At 48.4% G+C, this 25127-nt stretch overlaps 1 protein-coding gene and 1 non-coding gene across 5 annotated transcripts in view; both read right to left on the bottom strand.

The window, feature by feature from the left end:
• The window catches only part of TBCD (tubulin folding cofactor D), a 148834-nt gene that overhangs the window by 116343 nt on the left and 7364 nt on the right, over positions 1 to 25127 (bottom strand). For all 4 annotated transcript variants that reach the window (XM_086356808.1, XM_086356807.1, XM_086356809.1 and 1 more), the window contains 5 exons: positions 21520 to 21617; positions 20454 to 20555; positions 19070 to 19213; positions 17096 to 17151; positions 7327 to 7459 (listed from right to left, as the gene is read on the bottom strand). In XM_086356808.1, coding sequence (XP_086212934.1) covers positions 7327 to 7459; positions 17096 to 17151; positions 19070 to 19213; positions 20454 to 20555; positions 21520 to 21617 — 533 coding nt within the window. The remainder of the gene's footprint in view (positions 1 to 7326; positions 7460 to 17095; positions 17152 to 19069; positions 19214 to 20453; positions 20556 to 21519; positions 21618 to 25127) is intronic.
• On the bottom strand, positions 24777 to 24980 carry LOC147351316 (small nucleolar RNA SNORA73 family). The gene has a single exon (XR_015148465.1). It is a non-coding gene; the product is annotated as a small nucleolar RNA SNORA73 family (small nucleolar RNA).

The raw sequence follows: 25127 nt of genomic DNA, 5'->3' as shown, positions 1-25127 counted from the left end.
GAAGCAAGTCTGCCTGGCTGCCGAGCAGGAGATGCTGGTCTGAGGCCCCTGGAGGCACCACCGAGTCAAGGCCAAGAAAAGCAGCTCCACCCCAGGCTCCGGGAGAAAGGGGCCCACACCACAGGGCTCAGGGGTGCCACGAGTACCCGAGAACTGTCCTGCGAGCTGAGGAGCCCTGCGGGACACCTGGCTGCACGACGGCCCATTCCCCGTCCCCCAGGGAGACGTGACACCGCCAGCAGACGGCACAGGGCCAGGAAGGGCAGCCTCCCCTGTTCTGTGCTCCTGAGGCCCGTCTCCGGGCCGAGGAGGGCACCGGGCCCCGGTACCACTGTTCCTGATGTGCGCACACAAAGGGGACAACACGTGATCGGAAAGGACCGTTGGCACCAACACTTCAGTTCCAGGCCGGATGCCACTCAGAGCTTAACCCACGGTCCTTGTGGGAGCCACAGAGCCCAAGCAGGGCCAAACCTTCCAGGGAAGGCAACAAAGGCTAATTGCTGAGCACCCTTCAAGTAAACCCAAAGGCGCTGTACAGAGGGATTCTCTTAACTCACTCTCCAGGCCCCCTCCCACCAGGTCAGAGAAGAAACCTCACCACCACCCCTCTTCCACCACCCTCCACTCATCCACCCTCACACACACACACACACACACACCTGGAGGCTTGCAAAAATAAAAGTGGGGGGAACATGAAAGATGCCGTCATCTCCCTAAGAAATCAAAGTAAGCTGAAACTGGATGAGGGAGCACTAACAAATACAGAGGAGAACTGACCTGAAGGCCATGCCCAGCAGGCTACGCTGAGGAACAGGCCTGAGGGAGGGGAGCAGGCAAGCCAGCCCGCCCAGAGGCACCTCCAGCCTCAAGCAGCAGCGAGACTTCTGCTCCCTTGAGAGTGTGCCTGCTCTACGTCCTCAGGGCTATATACATTAAAGGGAAAAGAAAAAAACTTCCTTAACTATGGAAAAATTCTAATTGCTGAAGTTAAGTTTTCAATGGTTGGGAAAAACAGCTGACTATTATTGGCTAAAACCCAGAATGAAAAACTACAATTCTGATAAAACACATTTATTAATACATCTAGTAAACTTAAAAGGATTTTAAGTACATAAATATGTAAATAATAGTTAACAGTTATAAAGAAATGTTTAAACGATCAAAACAATCACGTCTAGCTTTATCTTCCCACTGTGAGTTCAATCTTTCCCTAACCTAACAGTGAAATCCCAACCATAAACACACACCTTCACAGGCAGGCAGATGGAGCCCCGGCCCAGCCCCTGACCGCGCCTTCCAGGGTCCCACCTAGAAGAGGAGGCCGCACAAGAGCTCAGAGGACACCGGACGACCATGCCCTCCTGTCTTCAGATGTCAACCTGCTTGTGATGATGCATTCTACCACCTTATTAGCCGCCAAGCTTTCTCAACCGCTCCAAACAGAACATGGAGAGGTCAGGATCCTAACAGCAAGCTGCATTTAGAGGTTCCCATTTAAATGACCCCTCCCCAAACCCGAGCACTTGGGCTGCCTCTGGCCTCACCACCCGGAGGGGCCATTTTTCCAGGCAGAGGCAGACGACTGGGAAGCCACTCAGGTGGCTCTCACCTGGCCCGGCCACCCTGACAAAGCCTGGACAGACACCACAAACCATGAGCAGCCACACAAAGGCACAGGCACAGGCAGGCTTTCCACCACCCCTAATACATGAATTTCAAACACCATGAAGCTAAAAAAGCTCAAAGCTCTGCTCTTAAAAGGATCAGAATCAATCTGAAGAGCAGTAAAGAGGCTGCTGCACCTCGACCTCCATACTGGGAAGGTAGACCCCGAGGATGGCAAAGACCAGAGGGACAGTCTTGGAGGCAGAGCCAGACCAGCGGACTTCCGATCCCTCCCAAACGGGCCTCACTAGGACCACTGACTTTACTGCTGAAGATTCTTCAGATGAAAACAGACTCTCAATTGACTGACGAGTATCAAAAATACTGACTGCGCAAACTATTTGCCTAACACATGGCATACAAAGGATACAAACACACGATCCCTATCCCAGAAACTGAGAAACAGTCAACACAGGGCTTGCACAGCTCCCAGAGCAGAGGTCAGAGGAGGGGGCTGTGCTCCCCAGAGAACAGTCCCAAGCAGAGCTGGCTAGGACGCAGGAAGGGGCAGGGGCCGAACTCTGGAGCCAAGCCCAGCAGGAAGACAGGACTACGTGCAGAAGTGAGACAAGAAGAGGGAGACACAAAGAGAAAGGGGAGAAGAGCCTCGCCTGGGACCAGATGGGCAGAGCTAAGCCTACTGAACCAAAGGGCTTTGACAGGGCAGGCCACGTGGGAGCAGAAACGAGCACGGGACGCAGAACACCCAGAGGCAGCGCGCCTGCCCGAGGGACCCTCAAGACAGGGCGGGCCACTGAGTGGAGGGCAGGCAGCAGCGGGCAGACACCCGCGCTCGAGGCGAGGACCTGGGTGGAGGATGGGGGGAGGCGGGGGGGCAGCGGCAAGCGTGGCCTGCCGAGCACTGGACCAGTAAAGGAGGGCTGGGCCGGGGAGACACCTCGCACCACGTCCCTGCCGTGGGGCTCAGCACTGGACTTGGCCTGGGAGGGCACAGACAGCGCCGGCCGGCACCCTCCTCTGCTGCGGGGCCGCACTCAGAACTAGGGTGGGAGGAGGGCAGAGCCACAGCACGACAGACACCGCCTTGAGCTGTGGAGCCTGAAGCACCAGAGGTGAGCAGAGCCAAAGCTCTGGGAGCGAGGACAGAAACCAGGGACGAAGGTCAGGGAGACTCAGGCACACACAGAGCACGCTGGAGGGCAGGGCAGCGTGGCCAGGCAGCCGGGTGGGTGGGGGCTTCGAGATGGGCACCGCCACCTGGGCGGAGGGACAACGGCAGTCTGCATCTGTCTCCCACAGGGCACAGCGCTCTGTGTCTGTCTCTCATCCAAGGGTCGGGGGGGCGCAGCAATGGCCGAGTTCCTTCCCCTGCAAGCGTGGGCCCAAGCTGGGCCGCCGGCGAGGGCACACCTGTCCTGCCGGACACGTCACCCCATCACACAGCAGGTGTACAAACCAGGCCGCCAGGGAACGGAGGCCAGCCTCACACCGTGCGTGTTCTAACAAGACCCGTGCTCTGGGCCGCCCGCCGCGCACAGAACAATGAGTCACGTGAGACGAAAGCGGACTCGGAGTTGGCTGCTCCACATCTCAGACACACGAGGAAACTGAAGGTGCCTTATTTCTGCTGAATCTGACAACAGCACACGAACTTTTCATAAATGTGCACACCCTGAAAATGGCCACATTCAAAGGGTTCTTACCCCATGTTCCTCCACCCAGAACCTTGCTCCAGGCAAGTGCTGTGACTGAAAAACCCCAGCAGGTTCGTCTGTCCTCTGACCAAACACCTTAAATGAAACCACTGGGTGCTATTTCCAAAGAACCCTGAACAGACAGGCACCACGTCCGCGTGACAAAGGTTCTGGGTGAGCCCGCACCTTCTCTTCACTTCCCTGGTTTCTCGTGTCGTCTGTGACTGTTTCACCCTTTAACAAGGTGTACCTCTGACAGTGACAGAACGGACAGAAGCAGCCTCACTGTGAAGGGGGGACACACCCCAGACTTTGGCAAAGAGGACAGCGCACCCCTGTCCAGTGCCAGGGTAGGGGTCACGGAGCGGCAGGGCGGGGCGCACAGAGAGCCACCGGTCGGTCTGTGAACCTCCAACCTGCAGGGCCAGAGCAAGGACGGCACAGCTGCCAGTGTGAGCAGAGCGCACCAAGTCCAAATGGCCACCAGCCTCCATTTTTAATACTATGTTTCCTTTCCTTGAATTTCCTAGATTTCCACTAATCCTAATGCTTAAGGAGGGCCTAAATCAAAGGCTGTTTCAAAGAGCTAGAATTAAGGGGCCTTCCAATGACATGAAGCCGCCAGACACGTCTCCCTCCCACAAGAGTTAAAAAAAAAAAAAAAAATCACCGCTGCAAGAGAAATATGCTTCAAGGGAAATAAAAATCAAGGCCCAGTTTCGACGGTACTTGTTACGAGTCCACCTGTTTCGCCTAACCCACACTAATGAGCAGGTGGATAGAGTGCAGCCAAGTGCATCAGAGGCGGCAGATGGAATCCTGCGGCGCAGCACACCTGCAGGATTCGTCATGCACAGCGGACGCCGAGCCTCCCCGTTCAGGTCTGACGAGCTCATGGCGAAACCGCTCCTGCCCGGAGAGCTCAGCACCAACACTGCTTCCTCCTGTCCGGGCGGGCGGCGGCAGCAGCCGCAATTAGACCAGATTTCTCCTTCAAAAGAAAGGAAAGGAAAGAAGGCACATGACTCCAGAGAGACCCTAGGGCTTTTTTTTTTTCTCCAGAGGAACCACCGGGCTTCTGAGGCTGCAGAAGAGATGGGCCTGCCCCCGGGAGCACGGCAGGGTCACCTCCCCTGGCAGGACTGTCGAAGCAGGCAATACCCTCGCCGAGGGCACATCTCCCCAGAGAGCACCAGGGCGTGGCTGCCAACGCACCTCGGCCTGCAGGGCTTCCTCCTCTGGGCCAAAACAGGGGCGGGGACGTGGGGTTCAACTTTGCTAAGGCTTTGAGAAAATCACTTTACTCTTCAGGAGGAAGACACAACAGGCCTTCACTCCTCCTGAGTGTAAAACGGGGAGGCCTCCCGGTATAAAGCCCTTCCCCACTTGAGGCCAGTGAGGGCCGGCAGGAGGGCGGCAGCAGGCTCGCCAACACCTGTGCCCCACGTAGGAAGGAGCAGCAGAACTTGGGAACAACCCAGAAACAAGCAGTGAGAGGATCAAAACTGTTCAAAAAAAAAATAAAGGACCTCTGGGCCCAGCCACAGCAGAAACTGGGAAGTGACCCCACGACCCTCTCAAGCCAAGAGGCCCCAGCATCCCGAGGACTTGAGTTGGAGGAGGCCACAGGACCGCTCGCTAGTGGCCTGAGCCAAAAGCCCACCGCCACCAATTCTGGGCGAGGGCCACAGAGGCCCTGCCAGCTGCAGGCCCCGGGGGTGGTCACCACTGGCTTCAGCCCCCCAGTGGAGGCGCCCACAGCCCAGGTGCCCTGATATGAGTGCAACAATGGCCTCAGGAGGGGTGGCTTCCAGGCCAGGGAGCACTGCCAGGAGACCCCAGGAGCCTGTCAAGGACGCAGATTCCAGACTGGGCAGAAGAGGTCTAAAGCAGGACAAAAGTGAGTGAGTCAGGAAGCGGCACCCATGTCCGGACGGGCCTACCCTGAAGGCCCAAGTGGACTGGCAGGCTCAGCGGCGTTCGTCAGACCCTTGTTTCTCTATGACCTAAGACTTCTCGATGTGACTCACGCCAAAAAACTAAGAATCCACTTACACTCAAACCTTCAAATAAACCATCTCAGCCCTATTCACCCCATTCTTCACCAGGACTCGATGCCCTGCACACGCCCACCCAGGAACCCTGCAGCGAAAGCCTGGTGACCAGGACCACTCCCTCCCCTCTACTCCATGCTCAGCACCGTTCTTGGCCAGCCTCCCCCAGCACCGACCCCCAACAAAGCAATAAAGTCCTCCTGAAGCACCTCCCCACACACGCGGCTGGAATGAGAGTTGCCTGCAGCCACAGGCTGATACCCATGTTTTGTCAGTATGACAGGTGGGTATGCCATAAAAAGTTTCTAGAAGACCTCAGAAACACAGGAAGTATATTTAAATTGTTACACTTAAAAAAAAAATCTACTGCTACTATTGTAGCAAGGAAGTTGAAAATATATGCTCAAACAAAATCTGACACACACATTTTCAGATCAGCCTTATTCAGAGTATCTCAGAATTCTGAGTAACTACAAGGGAGTATTAAGAAGGAAGGAAGCACGGACAGGCTGCGACACAGAAGTCCTGTGGGAACACGACACCAAAGAAGCCAGATTCAAAAGGCCACACCGTACACGACTCCGCTTGTGTGAAACGTCCTCGAAAAGCAAATCCAGAGAGACGGAAAGTAGATCACTAGCTGCCAGGAACTGGGGGTGCCCGGGGCCACAGAGGAGGAGGTGCTGCTCATGTGTGGGGGGTTTCCTTTTGGGGTGATCAGAGTATTCTGGAACTAGACAATGGTGACAGTTGTTATCTTGTGCATGTACAAAATAACCACTGAACTTTAAAAGGTGTATTATGCAAACTGTATCTCAACTTATTAAAAACCTCTGTAATAACACATCACGTTTATTTACAGAATAAAAGGCCACAAGGAGAAACAGACATCACCTCAACAGACCACAGGAACTCAGGACAGGTTTTGTTTTTCAAGGTTTTTGGTTTTGTTTTTTTTTTAATGTCTTAGATAGTCTCATCATTTAAATGACAGTCCTTCCTGAAGATACTGTGAATGAAAAGACACAGATGAGAGAACATTCTAGGAGTGGAGGAGGCAGGGCCGAGTGCTGTCCTCTGCTTCTCCCACCTCCTGTCCCTCCGCCCCGGGCCATCACACCATCAGCCCCGCTTTCCCCAGGCCCTCTCGCCTCCTACACCCCGTCAGAACCTGCCACTGCCAAAGAGAGAAGATGGGACGACACCCAAGAAGATGACATCACACTGAGTCACGGCCCAAATGCCCCCATTTAAACACAGCCCGAAACACCCTGCTCTCCTCTAAGCGGGCCCTGGGCCCGCCAGCTTCAGAGACAAGGACAAAGTTGCCCACTGCAAGGACCACAGGGTCCAGGGAAGGGAGCCATGACCCCAGAGCTTCAGGTGCGGCAGCCTCCCCTCCCCCGAAGAATTTAAACTAACCTTTCCTCCCCGTCTACACTAGAAAAAGTACCACCAGACAAGCAAAGGCAGCCAGGAAAGGGTGCGGGTCCGGTCTGCACTTGGTGCAAACACCCAGAGCATCTAAACAAGAACAAATTCCAGATCACCTGCCTTGTTTCCTTTATGCTGGTTCTAACCATTTTCCTCTGTAACTTGTCTAAGCAGCAGGAAGCCCGAGGAGGACACTCCCCTGCCCGCCCACTGGCTCTGGCTCTGCTCTGCGGGCACCAGTGCCCCCTGGTGGCGACGCACAGCATCACCAGTCCATCCCCTTCACCTGGGCAGAAAGTCGATCGCCAACAGCACAGGGCCAGCCCTGGGTCACAGGGCCCAATGCAAAGCAGCAGAGGAGAGAAACCGAGTTGATCATCTTGTCGGGATTCAACGTCTCCTGTGTTCCAGCCACTTCACAATGAAACCAAGGTATTAAATAGGGCTTGTCCCTGCCTTTCCCACAACCCCACAGACTGACTGCTGAAGCCCCACTGGGGCAGTGTTCATTTTACCAGGGCCTGCAGCGTCCCGTCCATGGCAATGACCCCCTCGATGGTCTGGAAGGAGGAGCGGGCCAAAGTGCACAGGCTCCAGTCCAGGAAACTCGCCATCTTCTTCTGCTTGACGTCAGGCCGCGTAACAAACCTGCCAGAAGGGAACAGACAGGTAATGACAACTCAAACCTGGCCCCAGCTGACAAGAGCCCACCCTTTCCTGGCCTACCACCGCTCTCCAATGAAGACCCTGGCCCTCGGGTGGCGATTCCCACCACCACCTCTCGGGAGTCTCACACAGTCCCTCTCCTCCCAGCTCCCACCTCCTGAGCCCTCGCTCACCCCGAGGCCCCATGGACCACAGGCCCACCTTCACCCAAGCCCAGCAACGCCCACTCCTTGGCCCACTCAGGACCCCTTCCCCATGGGGCTCCGCGCTGCCACCTGCGATCTCCGCTCCGCACCTCCCTCAGGACGCATTCCCCGTCCTCTCTGCCTGCTGCACAGCCCCATGCAGAGCGCCGGCCGTGTCCACGGCCCCACCGTTCCCATCGCAGGTGCGTGCTCAGCGCTGCCCTCCCCACGTGCTGGCACTTGCCCACCCTCTTGCATGCTGGTCTGGGCCGGCAGCCACCCTCGGGCTCCCACACTGAAGCTTGGGCCCCCTTCGCTCCTCTCCAACCAGCGCACACGCCCTTCCCCCAGCTCTAAGACTGAGGCTGAGCCCCCGTCCTCCAGGGGAACCTGCAGTCTGGGGGCAGAAACACAGGAAGCAGGCAAACAAGAAGGAAAGAGCTGAGGGGAGGACAGGAGGCCCAGGGACAGCATCAGGGAGGTGACCTGTGAGGACTGCTCGCTCTGCCAGGGGCTAAGTGCCTGGGCACCAATACCACGGAAACACGCAAGGTCACACTCGCCCCAGGAGCAGCATTTGGCAAGCCCAGCACCGTCCTTTGCACCCTGCAGGAGCCTCTCATCCTGACTAGAAGCCCCCCAGCCGCACCCCATAAGCCCCTCTTCTCTCAGCCACCACCACCCAGCGCTAGAATTCTATTGCAGCCACGTGGAAGGTCTCTCGGTCAAAAAAAACAAAGCTGCCATTACTGTCTTCCGCCACCCCCAACAGGGAGCACACCCAGAGACAAGGTCACCAAGGAGTTACCAAACTTCAGGATGCTGGTTACCAAGGAAAATTTACATGCCACACCCTCAAGACATCTTGTTTCAGTGGGTCTGGGAAGAAGGGCCAAAAATTTCACAAAATCTGCACTTCGGGGGATCACCTAAAATGGATAATTGGTGATATATACCCATCTCAATGTCCTTGCTGCTGCTGCTGCTAAGTCACCTCAGTCGTGTCCGACTCTGTGTGACCCCATAGATGGCAGCCCACCAGGCTGCCCCGTCCCTGGGATTCTCCAGGCAAGAACACTGGAGTGGGTTGCCATGTCCTTCTCCAATGCAGGAAAGTGAAAAGTGAAAGTGAAGTCACTCAGTCGTGTCCGACTCTTAGCGGCCCCATGGACTGCAGCCTACCAGGCTCCTCCGTCCATGGGATTTTCCAGGCAAGAGTACTGGAGTGGGGTGCCATTGCCTTCTCTGCTCAATGTCCTTGGCCCTGTTTAAAGCCCTTTGATGAGGGGGAGGGTGCGGATAGGATGAGGGCCACACATAGCGATCTGATCCTCAGCCTGACTTCTGATCAGCCCATAGGCTGAAGACAACAGCCAGCCGCCAAGCACCACACTACGTGGGCAGGCGCAGAATCTGCAGTGAGGCAGCCCTCGGGACAGGCAAGGGGACAGGCACAGAGTGGCCCACAGGGCCGACAGGCAGCCTGGCTGGAACCCGAAGCCCTACTGAGAGACACAAGTCACAGCGCCGGCCACTAGGGGTCACACTCCCTGCTTCCTCCCCCCGCTGGCCTGCGGAGTCGGCAGGAGCCCGATGCTCTGCGTGCATCCTGCAGTGGCTGACTTCCGTTCCCAGGCGAAATCATACAAGGCGAGTTGCCAAATCACAGTAGAACACCCAGGGCTCCTTTGAAAGACTTAAGCAGGATTTTTTTCTTCTTACTAAAAATGTAACAGCAGCAGAGGTCCTGAAGTACAGATAAGCAAAAATGGAAAACATCTACACCACAGATGTAACGCCCAGAAGAAGACCCTTCTGCACACACTGAAAGATCTCTGAATCCTATGCTTCCTTACTTTTTAGGAAAACTTACATCACAAATTACGTCCACTGTCAATGTGGAGCCCAGAAAACACATGAGGGTGTTCAGAGACCCCCCCTTTTCCTTCTCTCAGAAAGGTAAGCGCCAGAGAGTGAGCAGCAAAACCTTCTAACAGGACCAGACCTACCAGGTGGGACGGACACACCGCTCATTGGTGCTGTTACCACACGGCACCTGGCCTGAGAGTGAAACAGCACAGGCGAAGTGATGAACCCTATTTTGTGTATTTTAAATTAATTGTGTATTTTTGTGTATTTTTAAATTAATAAAGGAAAAGTGAAATGTTTGTAAAATGGTGAATTTAGTTACAAGAGGGGGAAAACATCTGTTATATAACCTATGACAAAAGAAATTCCAAATGGATTACTAATTCTATATGAAACAATAAAAAGGTAGAAAAATATCAGTCAGTCCAGTTGCTCAGTCATGTCCGACTCTCTGTGACCCCAAGGACTGCAGCACACCAGGCTTCCCTGTCCATCACCAACTCCCTGAGCTTGCTCAAACTCATGTCCATCGAGTCAGTGATGCCTCCAACCATCTCATCCTGTCGTCGCCTTCTCCTGCCTTCAACCTTACCCAGCATCAGGGTCTTTTCAAATGAGTCAGTTCTTCGCATCAGGTGGCCAAAATATTGGAACTTCACCATCAGTCCTTCCAGTGAATATTCAGGACTGATCTCCTTTACCATTGACCGGTTTGATCTCCTTGCAGTCCAAGGGACTCTCAAGAGTCTTCTCCAATACCACAGTTCAAAAGCATCAATTCTTTGGCACTCAGCTTCCTTTATGGTCCAACTCTCACATCCATACATGATTACTGGAAGAGAAAACCATAGCTTTGACTAGACGGACCTCTGTCGGTAAAGTAACGTCTCTACTTTTAACATGCTGTCTAGGTTAGTCATAGCTTTTCTTCCAAGAAGCAAGCATCTTTTAATTTCATGGCTGCAGTCTGCAGTGATTTTGGAGCCCAAGAAAATAAAGTCTCTCACTGTTTCCCCATCAGATGCCATGATCTTAGTTCTCTGAATGCTGAGTTTTAAGCCAGCTTTTTCACTCTCCTCTTTCACTTTCATCAAGAGGCTCTTTAGTTCCTCTTCGCTTTCTGCCATAAGGGTGGTGTCATATGCATATTGATTATTGCAGGTTATTGATATTTCTCCTGGCAATCTTGATTTCAGCTTGAGCTTCATCCAGCCTGGCATTGCTCATGATGTACTCTGTATATAAGTTAAATAAGGAGCGTGACAATATACAGCCTTGACATACTCCTTTCTCAATCTGGAACCAGTCTGTTGCTCCATGTCCGGTTCTGTCGCTTCTTGACCCGCACACAGGTTTCTCAGGAGGCAGGTCAGATGATCTGGTATTCCCATCTCTTCTAAGAATTTTCTACAGTTTGTTGTGATCCACACAGCCAAAGGCTTTAGTGTAGTCAATGAAACAGAAGTAGATGTTTTTCCGGAATACTCTTGATTTTTCTATGATCTAACGGATGTTGGTAATTTGATCTCCAGTTCCTCTGCCTTTTCTAAGTCCAGCTTGAACATCCGGAAGTTCTCGGTACACATACTGTTGAAGCCTGGCTTGGAGAATTTTGAGCCTTACTTTGCTAGCGTGTGAGATGAGTGCAATTGTGCAGTAATTTCAGCATTCTTTGGCACTGCCTTTGGGACTGGAATGAAAACTGCCCTTTTCCAGTCCTGTGGCCACTGCTGAGTTTTCCAAATTTGCTGGCATGTTGAGTGCAGCACTTTCACAGCATCATCTTTTAGGATTTGAAATAGCTCAGCCAGGATTCCATCACCTCTGCTACCTTTGTTCGTAGTGATGCTTCCTAAGGTCCACCTGACTTCGCATTCCAGGATATCTGGCTCTAGGTGAGTGATCACACCGTTGTGGTTATCTGGGTCATAAAGATCATTTCTGTATAGTTCTTCTGTGTATTCTTGCCACCTCTTCTTAGTATCTTTTGTTTCTGTTAGGTCCATACCATTTCTGTCCTTTATTGTGCCTATCTTTGCAATGAAATGCTCCCTTGGTATCTCTAATTTTCTTAAAGAGATCTCTAGTCTTTCCCATTCTATTGTTTTCCTCTATTTCTTTGCACTGATCACTGAGGAAGGCTTTCTTATCTCTCCTTGCTATTCTTTGGAACTCTGCATTCAGATGGACATATCTTTCCTTTTCTCCTTTGCCTTTCACTTTGGAATGCAGAGTTCCAAAGAATAGCAAGGGGAAATAAGAAAAATATGATTCTTTGTAAATTCTCTTATGACAGTAAACCTTTAAGCATAAAAGTAAAAAATAAATAAAGGAAAATAGCTACCACGTTGACATTAGAATTAAAAACTTCAGTCCAAAGAAGTAAAAGGCTACCATCCAGGCTTCCCAGGGGGCTCAGTGGTAAAGAATCTGCCTGCCAGTGCAGGAGTAGGTTCAATCCTTGGCACAGCCAAGACCCGACATGCCATGGAGCAGCTCAGCCTGTGCACCAGAACTACTGAGCCTGTGCTACAGAGCCCGGGGCCGCGACTGCTGAGCCCGGGTGCTGCAGCTACTGAGGCCCGAGCACCCAGAGCCTGTGCGCCACACGCTCTAGGGTAGGGTCACTGCAACAAGAAGCCCGCACGTGGCAACTAGAGAGCAGTCCCCGCTCACGACAGCTAGAGAAAGCCCACGCAGCAACACAGACCCAGCACAACCCTAAATAAACAATTAAAAAAAAAAGGTTATCAACCACCTGGAGAAAATATCACACCCTCCTTGAGCTAACATCCTTCACTGAGAAAGTGCACACTAGCAGAGAAAAAGCACCAAGAAACCCACAGATATTAGAAATCAGATTACAACACAGGACATAAGATGTTTGAAATAAGATTAATGTGTTGAAACTCACCAGCGATCAGTGAAATACAATCTAAACATTAGTAATAAATAAAACAATGCACAATCCAACTGGGAGAACAGGGTTGTGCTGAAGGCTGCCTGTGGTGCCAGAGATTTTGAAAACTTGCTCCCAAGAGTCACTGGTGTACAGATTCAACAATGTCCTTGTGTCCTGTGACTCAGAAGGCCACCTCTAGGGGACTATCCTAAAAAAAAAATCCCAAATATCAAAATAGGTTTACACCGAAAGCTAGTCATTACATCACTACTGATAAGAGGAAAACGTGAGGTCTTCCTGGTTAGGAAAACTCTAACCAGCTGGTTAGAGTTAAAAACAGTGGAATATAAAGGAGCCATTTAATCAGTGGTAATGTGAAATTAAGTGAAAAAACAAATGTTAATTCAAAGAGATTGTGCTACGCAAATTCCATACAGTGACAGCACAGAAAAACAAAACAAAACAAAAAAATACAACACATTATTGTGTATTATTATTATAAATGGGTGGGGTTTTCCCAATTTTCTATGTTCCAACTTTTCCACATGGAGCATACATTGATTTCACAGTTAGATAAAAGCATCTGCTTTTTAAAACTAATATAATCAGGAAGAATAAAGGCATATTTTTCCATTGATGCATTTCTATACAATCAGGAAGAATAAAGGCCTGTTTTTCCATTGACAAGTTTCTGTAAAGTAACACTCATATCCAAATGTCTTGGCATCAAAGTAACAAAGTTACAGAACTTGCAGGTTCTGGTTAATGAAGGGAAACAGATGCAGCTGCAGATGAACTGCACATGGTAAGGGGAAGCCTTCAAAGCTGATAGGGCAGACAGGCAGCTCCCTCATGAAACACCAGAGAACAGATGCCAGTGGGTCAAAGGCCACATGTGACCACTCTGCATACCCAGGGTCTCACTGTAACAGCTCACCAAAAAAACAGGCGAGTCAGAACCCACCTGTGAGGCATGTTACCTAGAGCAGCTCTAGACCTGAGGTCATCTGCCCTTTCCACAGCTAAAGGAAACTGGGTGACCTACAGCCTAGCTAAATCAGCCGGAGCTCTTTTAACGCGCTAGATAAAAACCTGGCCTCAACCTCTCGAACGCCAGCTTGTCCGACCACTAGATGGCGCAGGAGCAGCCAGTCAGCAGCGCATAGCCCACCAGGGGTCTCTGGCTACGGCCTTTCTGGAGGACACCTGCCACCGAGGGAAGAAGGGTTTAGGGTCTCAGCCCCCTCGCCCCACCGTGCAGTACTCCACCAGGTCAAGCTCAGCAGAATGCTACCAAATCAGTACTGCTGATAATAAAGACATTATGCTTCATTTAACAAATTTAGCAAACATTTGGGAAAAAGGAGACTTTCAACTTGATCAACCTTTCCAGTAGCTGCATTTAAAACCCCTAGAATGTTCATTCCTCTTCTAGGAATTCATCCCTAAGAATCAATCAGAAATCAAACAATCTCACAGAAAACGAGGTCAGACTTATGGCTACCAGAGAAAGGGGTCAGGGAGGGAACTGGAGAACAGCAGTCAAAAAGGTAAGAATTTCCAGCTATAAGGTGAATAAGTACTAGAGATGTAACACGAAACATGATAAATATAATTAACACTGATATATATCATATATGAAAGTTGTTGAGAGTAAAACCTGGGGGGGGGGGGCGCGGAGCGATAACAGGGGTAGAGAAAAAAAGGAGTTATTATGAGATTATATGAAATTATGTGTGTGAAACTTCTGAAAACTGGGAAGCACTACAGAATATGACAAATCTTTCATTCAATTAAAAAAAAGAGTAAATCCAAAGTCATCACAAGGAAAGAGTCATCACAGGAAAAAAAATTTTTTTCTGAATCTTTTATTTTGTATCTATATGAGATGATACCTGTTCACTAAGCCTACTCCGATAATCATTTTATGATCAGCTTCAGCAATACATGAACCGTGAACTTCCAGATGTTCAAGCTGGTTTTAGAAAAGGCAGAGGAATCAAAGATCAAATTGCCAACATCCGCTGGATCATCAAAAAAGCAAGAGAGTTCCAGAAAAACATCTATTTCTGCTTTATTGACTATGCCAAAGCCTCTGACTGTGTGGATCACAATAAACTGTGGAAAATTCTGAAAGAAATGGGAATACCAGACCACCGGACCTGCCTCTTGAGAAACCTATACGCAGGTCAGGCAGCAACAGTTAGAACTGGACATGGAACAACAGACTGGTTCCAAATAGGAAAAGGAGTACATCAAGGCTGTATATTGTCACCCTGTTTATTTAACTTATATGCAGAGTACATCATGAGAAACGTTGGGCTGGAAGAAGCACAAGCTGGAATCAAGATTGCCGGGAGAAATATCAATAACCTCAGATATGCAGATGACACCACCCTTATGGCAGAAAGTGAAGAGGAACTCAAAAGCCTCTTGATGAAAGTGAAAGAGGAGAGTGAAAAAGTTGGCTTAAAGCTCAATATTCAGAAAACTATGATCATGGCATCTGGTCCCATCACTTCATGGGAAATAGATGGGGAAACAGTGTCAGACTTTATTTTTTTGGGCTCCAAAATCACTGCAGATGGTGACTGCAGCCATGAAATTAAAAGACGCTTACTTCTTGGAAGGCAAGTTATGACCAACCTAGATAGCATATTGAAAAGCAGAGACATTACTTTGCCAACAAAGGTCCGTCTAGTCAAGGCTATAGTTTTTCCCGTGGTCATGTATGGATGTGAGAGTTGGACTGTGAAGAAAGCTGAGTGCAGAATTGATGCTTTTGAACTATGGTGTTGGAGAAGACTCTTGAGAGTCCCATGGACTGCAAGGAGATCCAACCAGTCCATTCTAAAGGAGATCAGTCCTGGGTGTTCTTTGGAAGGAATGATGCTAAAGCTGAAACTCCAGTACTTTGGCCACCTCATGTGAAGAGCTGACTCACTGGAAAAGACTCTGATGCTGGGAGGGATTGGGGACAGGAGGAGAAGGGGACAACAGAGAATGAGATGGCTGGATGGTATCATCGACTTGATGGACGTGAGTTTGAGTGAACTCTGGGAGTTGGTGATGGACAGGGAGGCCTGGCGTGCTGCAGTTCATGGGGTCGCAGAGTCAGACGTGACTGAGCGACTGAACTGAACTGATAAGTCAAATCTCCATGCTGTAAGCCTTAAACTTGTACAGTGCCATACGTCAATTATATCTCAACAAACCTGGAAGGAGAAAATAGAGCCAATCAAACGAGTACGAAGTTTAATGTTGAGTGTCTGAGGCTGTGCTAATTTTACTAACCAAAGGTCTACTCGTGCCGTGGGGCTGGAGAAAGAATACACCACACCTTCATCGCGTCTGGAAGACTGACCAAAGGTCTAGGCCGGCCTGCCGTGTGCAGCCACGTGCCAGGGACCAACACGCCCACCGGCAGCGGAGAACAGAGGACCCGGCGGTTACACCTCTGGGCATGACAGTACATGTGAGTCTTACTTTGCACTTTTTTTTATCTTCCAAAACACACATGATTACTTTCACAGTTAGAAAGAAACCCATGCTTTTTCATTCCTTGTCAAAACCATGAGAAAGCTCTGTCGGTGACTTTCTCCTCACCCAGGGGAGGTATATCAGACATGTTCAGCTGCTTCCTTCTTCACTCCTAAAATCAGCCTCCTGAATTCAGGCTCTGCCCAATGGCTTAGCAAGTACTTCCACAAATACTTCCTTCAATGTCCCTGCTGTTGCTGCTGAGTCGCTTCAGTCGTGTCTGACTCTGTGCGACCCCACAGATGGCAGCCCACTAGGCTCCCCTGTCCCTGGGATTCTCCAGGCAAGAACACTGGAGTGGGTTGCCATTTGAATGCCCCATAAATCAAGCACATCTCTTCCCACCTTGCACAAGATCACGGCTACACACCTAAGACAAGGTGACCCTGAAGTGTTGCCACAATCAAGACACCCAAAAGCTCTTACAGCCAGTTTTCAACTTTCATAAACATGGAGGAGGGATAAAAGTTAAATTTTTTAAATCATTTACAGTCTACACATACTTTAAATCACATCATACAAAAGAGTTATAAAAACTGCTTTCTTCCATTCTCATATTCCATGAAACAAGTTACTCAGTTTTCATACCCATCTTTGGCACCATTTTTTTTCTTGAGACTTCAGGCCCTGCTGCCTGGGTCGTCTTACTCAGCTCATCAGAAAAATCAATCTTTGCCTGCTTCAGGCACAGACTGTTTTTAGTTAACATGCCATGTTTGGGGATTTTTATCATTGTGATTGCACAATGATGCAATCACAGCCCATGATCTCCACAAACCACAGTGTAGTCTGCTCTCTAAGTGACTTCCAAAAGCTCTTTTAACTGACACCCCGCTAGAGGAGAGATATGGCCCCACAAAACTGCTACACCTGTTCAAAATCTGCACTCCCTTGATGGGCCCACGAGCCACTAACCTGGCATCAGGTAACCCTGAGTCCCTGACCAGCACTGAAGGTGGTCACATCAGGTTCAGGGTTCCTTTACCAGTGCTGGGTTCCCTCAGGGAATGCAGCAAAGTCCTCAGGACAGCAAAGATTCCCCAGGCCTCGCAACCGAGTGTCCTCTCTGATGACAACAGAGACACAGGTAACAGACGGCAAATCGTCTCAGAAAGCACTTACTTGGACACGAGGACAGCAGCTGCGTCTCGGGCCTTGTCGCTGACGACCAGGTAAGACTACAGGGAAGGGTAAAAGGACAGGCATAGTTACACACATAATATAAACAACAGGGACCCGCTCGGCCATCTGGTTCCTCACTCAGCAGATCCACTGCTCAGGGTGCAGGCTCAGCGGCAGAGGCCAGACACTCTGAAGCTGCATGAAGCACTCATGAACGTGAGCTCAGGGCTGCAGCTGCCACACATGTGCTCACCCTCAGGGAAGGGCCCAATCCCCACGCAGCGTGTGGCCACACTCCTTGAAATGTACATCTGCAAAAGTGACTGAAAAATGAAGCATGTGTGTTGCCACCCAGAGTGTGCACGGAACAGGCCTGGGCCCGCCAGCTCCATGGCATTCAAAACAGCCGGGAAGCCCTGCTCAAACACAGGAAGGCTGCAGTTCACTGCAGTGACTCCGACACCTCTCAGAGGTTTCCAATTCTCAACTGCTTCCCAAACAATATACTTAGAAGATCTTCCTTCTGAAGGACAACTCTCTAGAAACCGGGCCTCTCCTTGGGCAATCCCACTTAGGAGACAAGCACCCAGAGGGTAACCAAACTCAGCTAGAAACAAACCACCCATCTAGAAAAGACTATTAGTATTTTAGAAATAAGGATACAGTGGTGCACCTTTTCCCTTAACGACCGTGAGGGAGATGTCTACTTACTGACATGAGACATTCAGACCAAACTGCTCCAGGGAAAAGCAGGTCCCAGAGCAGAAGGACACCGCGGCCCTGTACACGCGGGCCACAGGAAGCAGTGTGAAGAATAGGCTGGGAGCCAAACCCCTGGGTTCAAATTTGGATCCACCATGTGTGAGAAAGAGAGCTGGCAAAGGCATTTATTTTTTATACATGTTGCCCCCTCAGTAAAATGAGGATGAACAACAGCGAACTGTCTCATTAAGCAAGATGAAAGAGTTAATGTATGAATAGCCTCTTAGAAGAACGTCTGGTGCAGAGCAGGCACCCAGAGCAGCTTAGTTTAAGTGTGGCAGGCGTCCTGCCCACCAGCGCCCACGCCCTGTGTAATCCCTCCCATGTGGGTTGGACACAATGACTTGCTTCTAACCAAGACAATTTGGCAGGAGGTAGGATGTCACTTCCATGATGACGTCACACGAACGTGTGACCTCTGCCTTGCTACAGACCCTGCCCCTTGCTGGTTTTCACAGAGTAAGCCACCACTGTTGTGGGGGGGGTGGTGGGCGGCTGCATGGCAAACAGCCAGCAAAGCACTGAAGCCCTCAGCCAACACCCTCAAGGTCTGACTCCTGCCAACAACCATGAGAGCTTGGAAGCAGACCTGTCCTAGGTGAGCTCAGCCCGCAGCCTGGGGAGACCCTGAAAGAGAGAGCCCAGCGAAGCCATGGCCAGATTTCCTGATTCACAGAAACTATAAGATGATGAACATGTGCTAAGTCATTCAAGTTCAGGGTAATATTTTCCACAGCAGAATATACAAAAACCTGTATCTACACACATAAGGCATGCATCAGGAGAACCTTGAAGAAAAAAAATAAAGTGTTATCGCTCAACACTAATAGTTGAGAGATTTCACTTTAATATTTTTCCTGCTTTTCTTTCTGATTTTCCTATGATGATCATGCATTATTTACATAGTGCTAAAAATTAAAAAGTTAGATTTTAAATGGACCTTTCTCTTATCACTGCCCCCTTTTATGCTATCATCAGAGTATTTGTATTATCTACAGAGAAATGAGATTTGCTGAAATAATACATCCTGATCCCTGTAAGAATTATCAGTTTCATGTTAAGTTATGAAATGGAATTCCACCTCACTGAAAAAGGGTAACAACAGCTGAAGAAATACCCAAACATCACAAGTGTACCTAATTAAGTCCCAGCGGCAGGATGGCACGAGAAAGGACACCGGTCAGCAGCTCACTACTGCAGGACCACACTCACCTCCGCTACCTGGAGGATACGGTCCATGGTGGATGCTCGCTCTTGCCCAGGCTGAGAGAGGTTTCCGTCGAGGCGGGAAAAATCAAACGGGATCAGGCAGGTCACAGAGAGCCATAGCAGCAGCATGTAGCGGGTCTCCCAGGTCTACGGGGCCGGGACAAAGCAACATGATTCCTGTGTGGAGGGCATCCACACAGTCCCACGGCCCCTCCCGCTCAGCGCCCACCCAGGACTCCAAACACACAATGCTCTGCCGCACGACCTCTGGCACGCAGCCTGGCTGCTACCTTGGCAGGCAAGAGAAACAGCAAAACGAACAAATAAAAATCATTAACATGTCAGTGTAACGGCTTCTTATCCCTGGCACCCTTCAGCATGCAATCAGCATTTCAAGAAAAATGGAAAACAGAGTCATAGATAAAAAAAACCAGAAGACTTAAGAGTAAAGAAACAAATTTTCAACTTCTTGTCACAGAGGAGTCAACAAAACAAGATTCCGCTTTGGCCCCAGACTCCCTATCAGAGGCATGAGAAACGGAGGAGAGCAGGCCACATACACGGCAAGACAATTTCCTGAGTTTGAAGTTAAAATCCATGTGCCCTTCTGAATGAATCCTGCGCCCGAGCGCACTCCGCAGCACACACAACTGCAAGGCTGGCCATTGGCAGCCATCTGGGAGCCTGAACTGTGGGAACATTCCCACTGCCTCCTAACTGATGACGGTCACTCTGTGCTCAGACCGCTGGCACACACCATGTGGCTTATGCTGAACACCTGCTCACCTTCCGTGTTTTCGTATGTGCCTGGCAGAGTTCCCACATGACCAGCCTCCTAGAAATCGTGGGTGCTGGCCCCTGTGATCTTCCTGTTGGGACACCTCATGTGTTCTCACAGCTTGGTGCTGTGGGAAATCGCAAGTGCCTTGGGTGACCCAGTGTAGAGAAGACTCTGGAAGCTCACGACTGATTTCCTCTGGACTTCACCCCATATGCCTTCTCCCTCTGCTGATTTTGTTGGAGTTAAGTCATAGCCATGAGGATAACTAGATGTCAATTCTTGTAGTGGTCCTAGGGAATCACTAAACTTGGAGTGGTCTTGGGGAGCCCCAACATAGTTCTATTTTAAGTAAAAAAAATTTTGGATAATAATATAGTTATCATCACACCGTATTCAGGTATAGTTTTCTTTATAAAGGGAATTTTGAAAAGAAAATAATTTAAAGCAACATACGTAAAAAGAGAAAATCAAAGGAACAAATGAAAAAGAGGGAATGAACAAAATAACACAAGATAAAATCGAAGGAAACAGGAAAGGAACCTGCCAGTGTAGAAGCAGGCAAACCAAGGAAACAGCGAGGACTAGGGGGAGGAAAGGGACACTTACTTCATGGTCTTTAGGATTCTGGTTTGTAAACATGTCTAAAACAGGCTGCACATCAGCCACTTCATGTGGAAATAAACGAAGAAATGTTTTATATCCTCGAACCTATCAAATAAAAAGATACTGAATCATACAACCAGAAAATACAAAAAGTAGCAAGATTACTTCTCTATTATCAAAAATCACCAACTATGCCACCCAATGATCAAAGAAAATTACATATTACAGTGATACAACTTAGTAAGACTAAACAATAAGAAAGCCACCTTTACTTCTTGAATCATTTCAGAAATGTGTTCTGTTCCAGTTTGACCAACCAATCTTGGCTCATCAGAAATACAGATATATTACAAACTAACAAGTTTTGCATCTACCTTGATTATGAGGAATAAGTCCTCAAGAACCCAAAAGGTCCCAAATTCATTAAGGCTTCCACGAAACATGGTGCTACACTTTCAGGAGACCCTGCACTCAACCAACCGAGGGCAAGGAGTGTGCACGCAGGCCTCTCTCCACCACACGGCAGGCCCCACAGAGGCAAAACCCCAGCCGGGAGGGCCGAGTCTCTCCCATGGTGCGTCTACAGGCCAGCACACACATCATCTGGGAGCCTGCAAGAATGCAGAGTATCAGGCCTCATCCCAGACCTACTTAACTCAAAATCTGCATCCCATGAGATCCCCAGAAAGCCATCTGCACATTCATGTCTGAGAAGCATTTCTGCTTCCAAGTTTGTTCGTCTTCTCCTCATAGGAATCTTTTCTCAGTTACTGACACATACTTACATGTATGTATGTGTACATATATCTTCTCCCTCCCTTTCTGGTTAGCTGATGCCTGATCAATTCAAGTGCAAGATGATGAAAACAATGCTGAAAAATGCTGTTGCAGCCAAAGGACCCCCTGGGTCGCTAACAACTGATCCCCAGCACATGGTAAAAAGAGAAATGATGAAACCCACAACTTTTGCGTGAGAACCATCTTTCCTGATAACATTTTGGAAGGTACCTCTGGACCAAGTTTATCAAGAAAGTGTTTGGTCAGCTACAACGTGCCATCTAAATATTACCTTGGAGATGATGTAAAGAAATTTAAAAGCCAGATGTACAAGGTCTGCTGGAGATGTCTTATTTTGCACAAATTCCAACAACAAGTTCAACATCCATTCTAGGGAAAAACAAACGTAAAACATTTGCTATTAAATTAAACATCAACGTGACATTAAAACAAAATGCCCAAAGAAAAAAGAGCTATTTAGAAATATCAGAATAGTTTAATATTAGTAAATCTCTATAATCCAAGTATCAACAGAGCAAAAGAAAAGGTTTCATCTTCAGTTTCTAAAAGGAGATTAGAGTTAATATAACATTGACTCCTGCTTTTAAAATGTAGGAAAAATATTATTTATTATTCAGTTCAGTCACTCAGTCGTGTCCGACTCTTTGCAACCCCATGAATCGCAGCACGCCAGGCCTCCCTGTCCCTCACCAATTCCCAGAGTTCACTCAGACTCACGTCCGTCGAGTCGGTGATGCCATCCAGCCATCTCATCCTCTGTCGTCCCCTTTTCCTCCTGCCCCCAATCCCTCCCAGCATCAGAGTCTTTTCCAATGAGTCAACTCTTCACGTGAGATGGCCAAAGTACTGGAGTTTCAGCTTTAGCATCTTTCTTCCAAAGAACACCCAGGACCGATCTCCTTTAGAATGAACTGGTTGAATCTCCTTGCAGTCCATGGGACTCTCAAGAGTCTTCTCCAACACCACAGTTCAAAACCATCAATTCTTCGGCACTCAGCTTTCTTCACAGTCCAACTCTCACATCCATACATGACCACTGGAAAAACCATAGCCTTGACTAGACAGACCTTTGTTGGCAAAGTAATGTCTCTGCTTTTCAATATGCTATCTAGGTTGGTCATAACTTTTCTTCCAAGGAGTAAGCGTCTTTTAATTTCATGGCTGCAGTCACCATCTGCAGTGATTTTGGAGCCCAAAAAAATAAAGTCTGACACTGTTTCCCCATCTATTTCCCATGAAGTGATGGGACCAGATGCCATGATCTTCGTTTTCTGAATGTTGAGCTTTAAGCCAACTTTTTCACTCTCCTCTTTCACTTTCATCAAGAGGCTTTTGAGTTCCTCTTCACTTTCTGCCATAAGGGTGGTGTCATCTGCATGTCTGAGGTTATTGATATTTCTCCCGGCAATCTTGATTCCAGCTTGTGCTTCTTCTAGCCCAGCATTTCTCATGATGTACTCTGCATATAAGCTAAATAAGCAGTGTGACAATATACAGCCTTGACGTACTCCTTTTCCTATTTGGAACCAGTCTGTTGTTCCATGTCCAGTTCTAACTGTTGCTTCCTGACCTGCATATAGGTTTCTCAAGAGGCAGGTCCGGTGGTCTGGTATTCCCATCTCTTTCAGAATACTGTCTCAAATCAATATCTAATACCATGCTTTACAGAGGACACGTCTACAACTACTATGTTTATAACAATCTGGTTCTAAACAACAAATAAGACAGACAAAAAGGATTAAAAGGATTTCCACTTCCAGTTATAAAGGAATAACTGATATGGAACTACCTTTCCACCAACAATTAGACAACCCAACAACTGTACTGGGTCGGCCAAAAAGTTCCTTTGGTTTTCAAGTCAAAATAAAAGACATATTTTCATTTTCACCAAGGATTTTATTGAATAACATATTCACCATTTTGTTCCACTACATTTTGCCATGTTTCAGGCAACTTCATAATTTCATCTTCCCAAAACTCTTTTATCTTTTTGAGCAAAGAACTGTTCCAGGTGCCTTTTACAGCCTTCCAGGGAATCTGAAATCTTTTCCATCAGGAGAATTCTGTAAAGACCTTTGAAATAGACAGAAATCCAAAGGTGCAATGTTGAGGCTTCCCTGGTGGCTCAGCAGTAAAGAATCTGACTGCCAATGCAGGAAACATAGGTTCGATCTCTGATCCAGGAAGATCCCACAATGCATGGAGTAGCTAAGCCCGTACACCACAACTACTGAGCCTGTGCTCTTGAGCGAGATCCGCAACTACTGAAACCCGTGTGCCCTAGAGCCCAAGCCCCACGAGAGAAGCCACTGAAATGAGAAGCCCACAGGCCGCAACTAAAGAAAAGCCTGCGCAGCAACAAAGACCCAGCACAAGTCAAAAATAAATTTTTTTTCCAAAAAAAAGGTGCAGTGTCTCTTGAATATGGCGGATGCATTAGAACATCCCAGCCAAGCTATAACGGTTTTTGCCAGATCATCAAAGAAACATGCAACCTTGTGTTATCCTGATGGAAGATTATGTGTTTTCTGCTAATTCCAGATGCTTTTCATCCAATGCTGCTTTCAGTAGGTCTAACTGGGAGCAGTACTTGTTAGAATTAATTGTCTGGTTTTCCAGAAGCAGCTCATTAAGAGAGGACTCCTTCCAATCCCACCATAAATACAGCATCACCTCCTTTGGTGTCGTTCATTCAGTTCACTTGCCCCATAATCTCTTTTGTTCCACATTACTGTGCAGTATCCACTTCATTGCCCATCACAATTTGTTTTTATTTTTTTTTTTTTTACACATATAGTCATCTTTATTAAAGTTCACGATTACATTAGAAGTTGATGGATTACTTTAAGACATGCTGATTCTCATGGGCACCTACTTTCCACTTTTAAGAGTGATAGATAAAGAGGTCAATATCTTAGTGTCATTACATCAAGTTTTCACCAGATAGGAAACCTGAAAAGGTCTTTTGAGCCTTTCAGGTCACTATACTCTAAGACCTGCCCATATGGTCTTTGGCATTTCTTATACATTTCAGAACACTAGAACTCATGGGTTTTAAGGTGCAGTTCCAAGGGGTTAAATATCGTACCTATACACTTCCAAATCTCCCAGGCTTATCTTCAATGAATGTATTACTCATTTTACTTGGTGTTTCAGAATGTAAAGAATCTACCTGCAATGCAGTAGGATCTAGGTTCAATCCCTGGGTCAGGAAGATCCCCATGGAGAAAGGAATGGGTTCCACTCCAGTAGTTTTGCCTGGAGTTAATTTTTACTTTACTAATTTCCCTGTCAAAGAAAGACTCCAAAGCATTGCTAACTGCGAAGTTGGTGAGGCTCCTCTTCTCTCCTCAAATCCAGTTGTATTGGAATCACAAACAAAACGCTCAAATCCAGTTGTATTTGGAATCCCAAACAAAATGCTGCAAAAGAGGGAAAACCTTAACCCAACTGCACAGCAAAACAGGTTAAAACAATTAAAAAAAATTCACTTCGGAGCAACCCAGATCCAGACAGATTGCTCTTCAGAGCTGTTTTCTGCATGGTTTTTCTCCTCAGTCATTGTCCACAGGACTCTGAGAAGACGTAGGAATATGCAGGCGCAGACTCAAGGCCCAGCTTCATCTCCAACGTTGTGGAAAGGGACTGTACATTACCGGGCAGAACCCTATGCTCCCGTACGCCACCTGGACAGAGCCCGGGGAGAGTGACCTCCCGGGGTATCCACGTTGGTCACAATTTGTTTTTAAAAACAGAACCCTTTCATTATGTTTCAGTAGAGCATCACATGCACAAATATGGTCAAGAAAAAAATTTTTCGCAACTTATGCGGGACCCAAACAAAGCAATAACATAACCAAGCTGGTGCAAATGATTTTT

Source organism: Bos grunniens, chromosome 19 (assembly GCF_055505025.1).
Source record: "Bos grunniens cultivar Pamir isolate PY7600 chromosome 19, Bosgru_T2T1.0, whole genome shotgun sequence".
NCBI classification, from domain to species: Eukaryota; Metazoa; Chordata; class Mammalia; order Artiodactyla; family Bovidae; genus Bos; species Bos grunniens.
The sequence above is the reverse complement of the archived record's forward strand: the minus strand, read 5'-3'. Positions and strand labels throughout refer to the sequence as shown.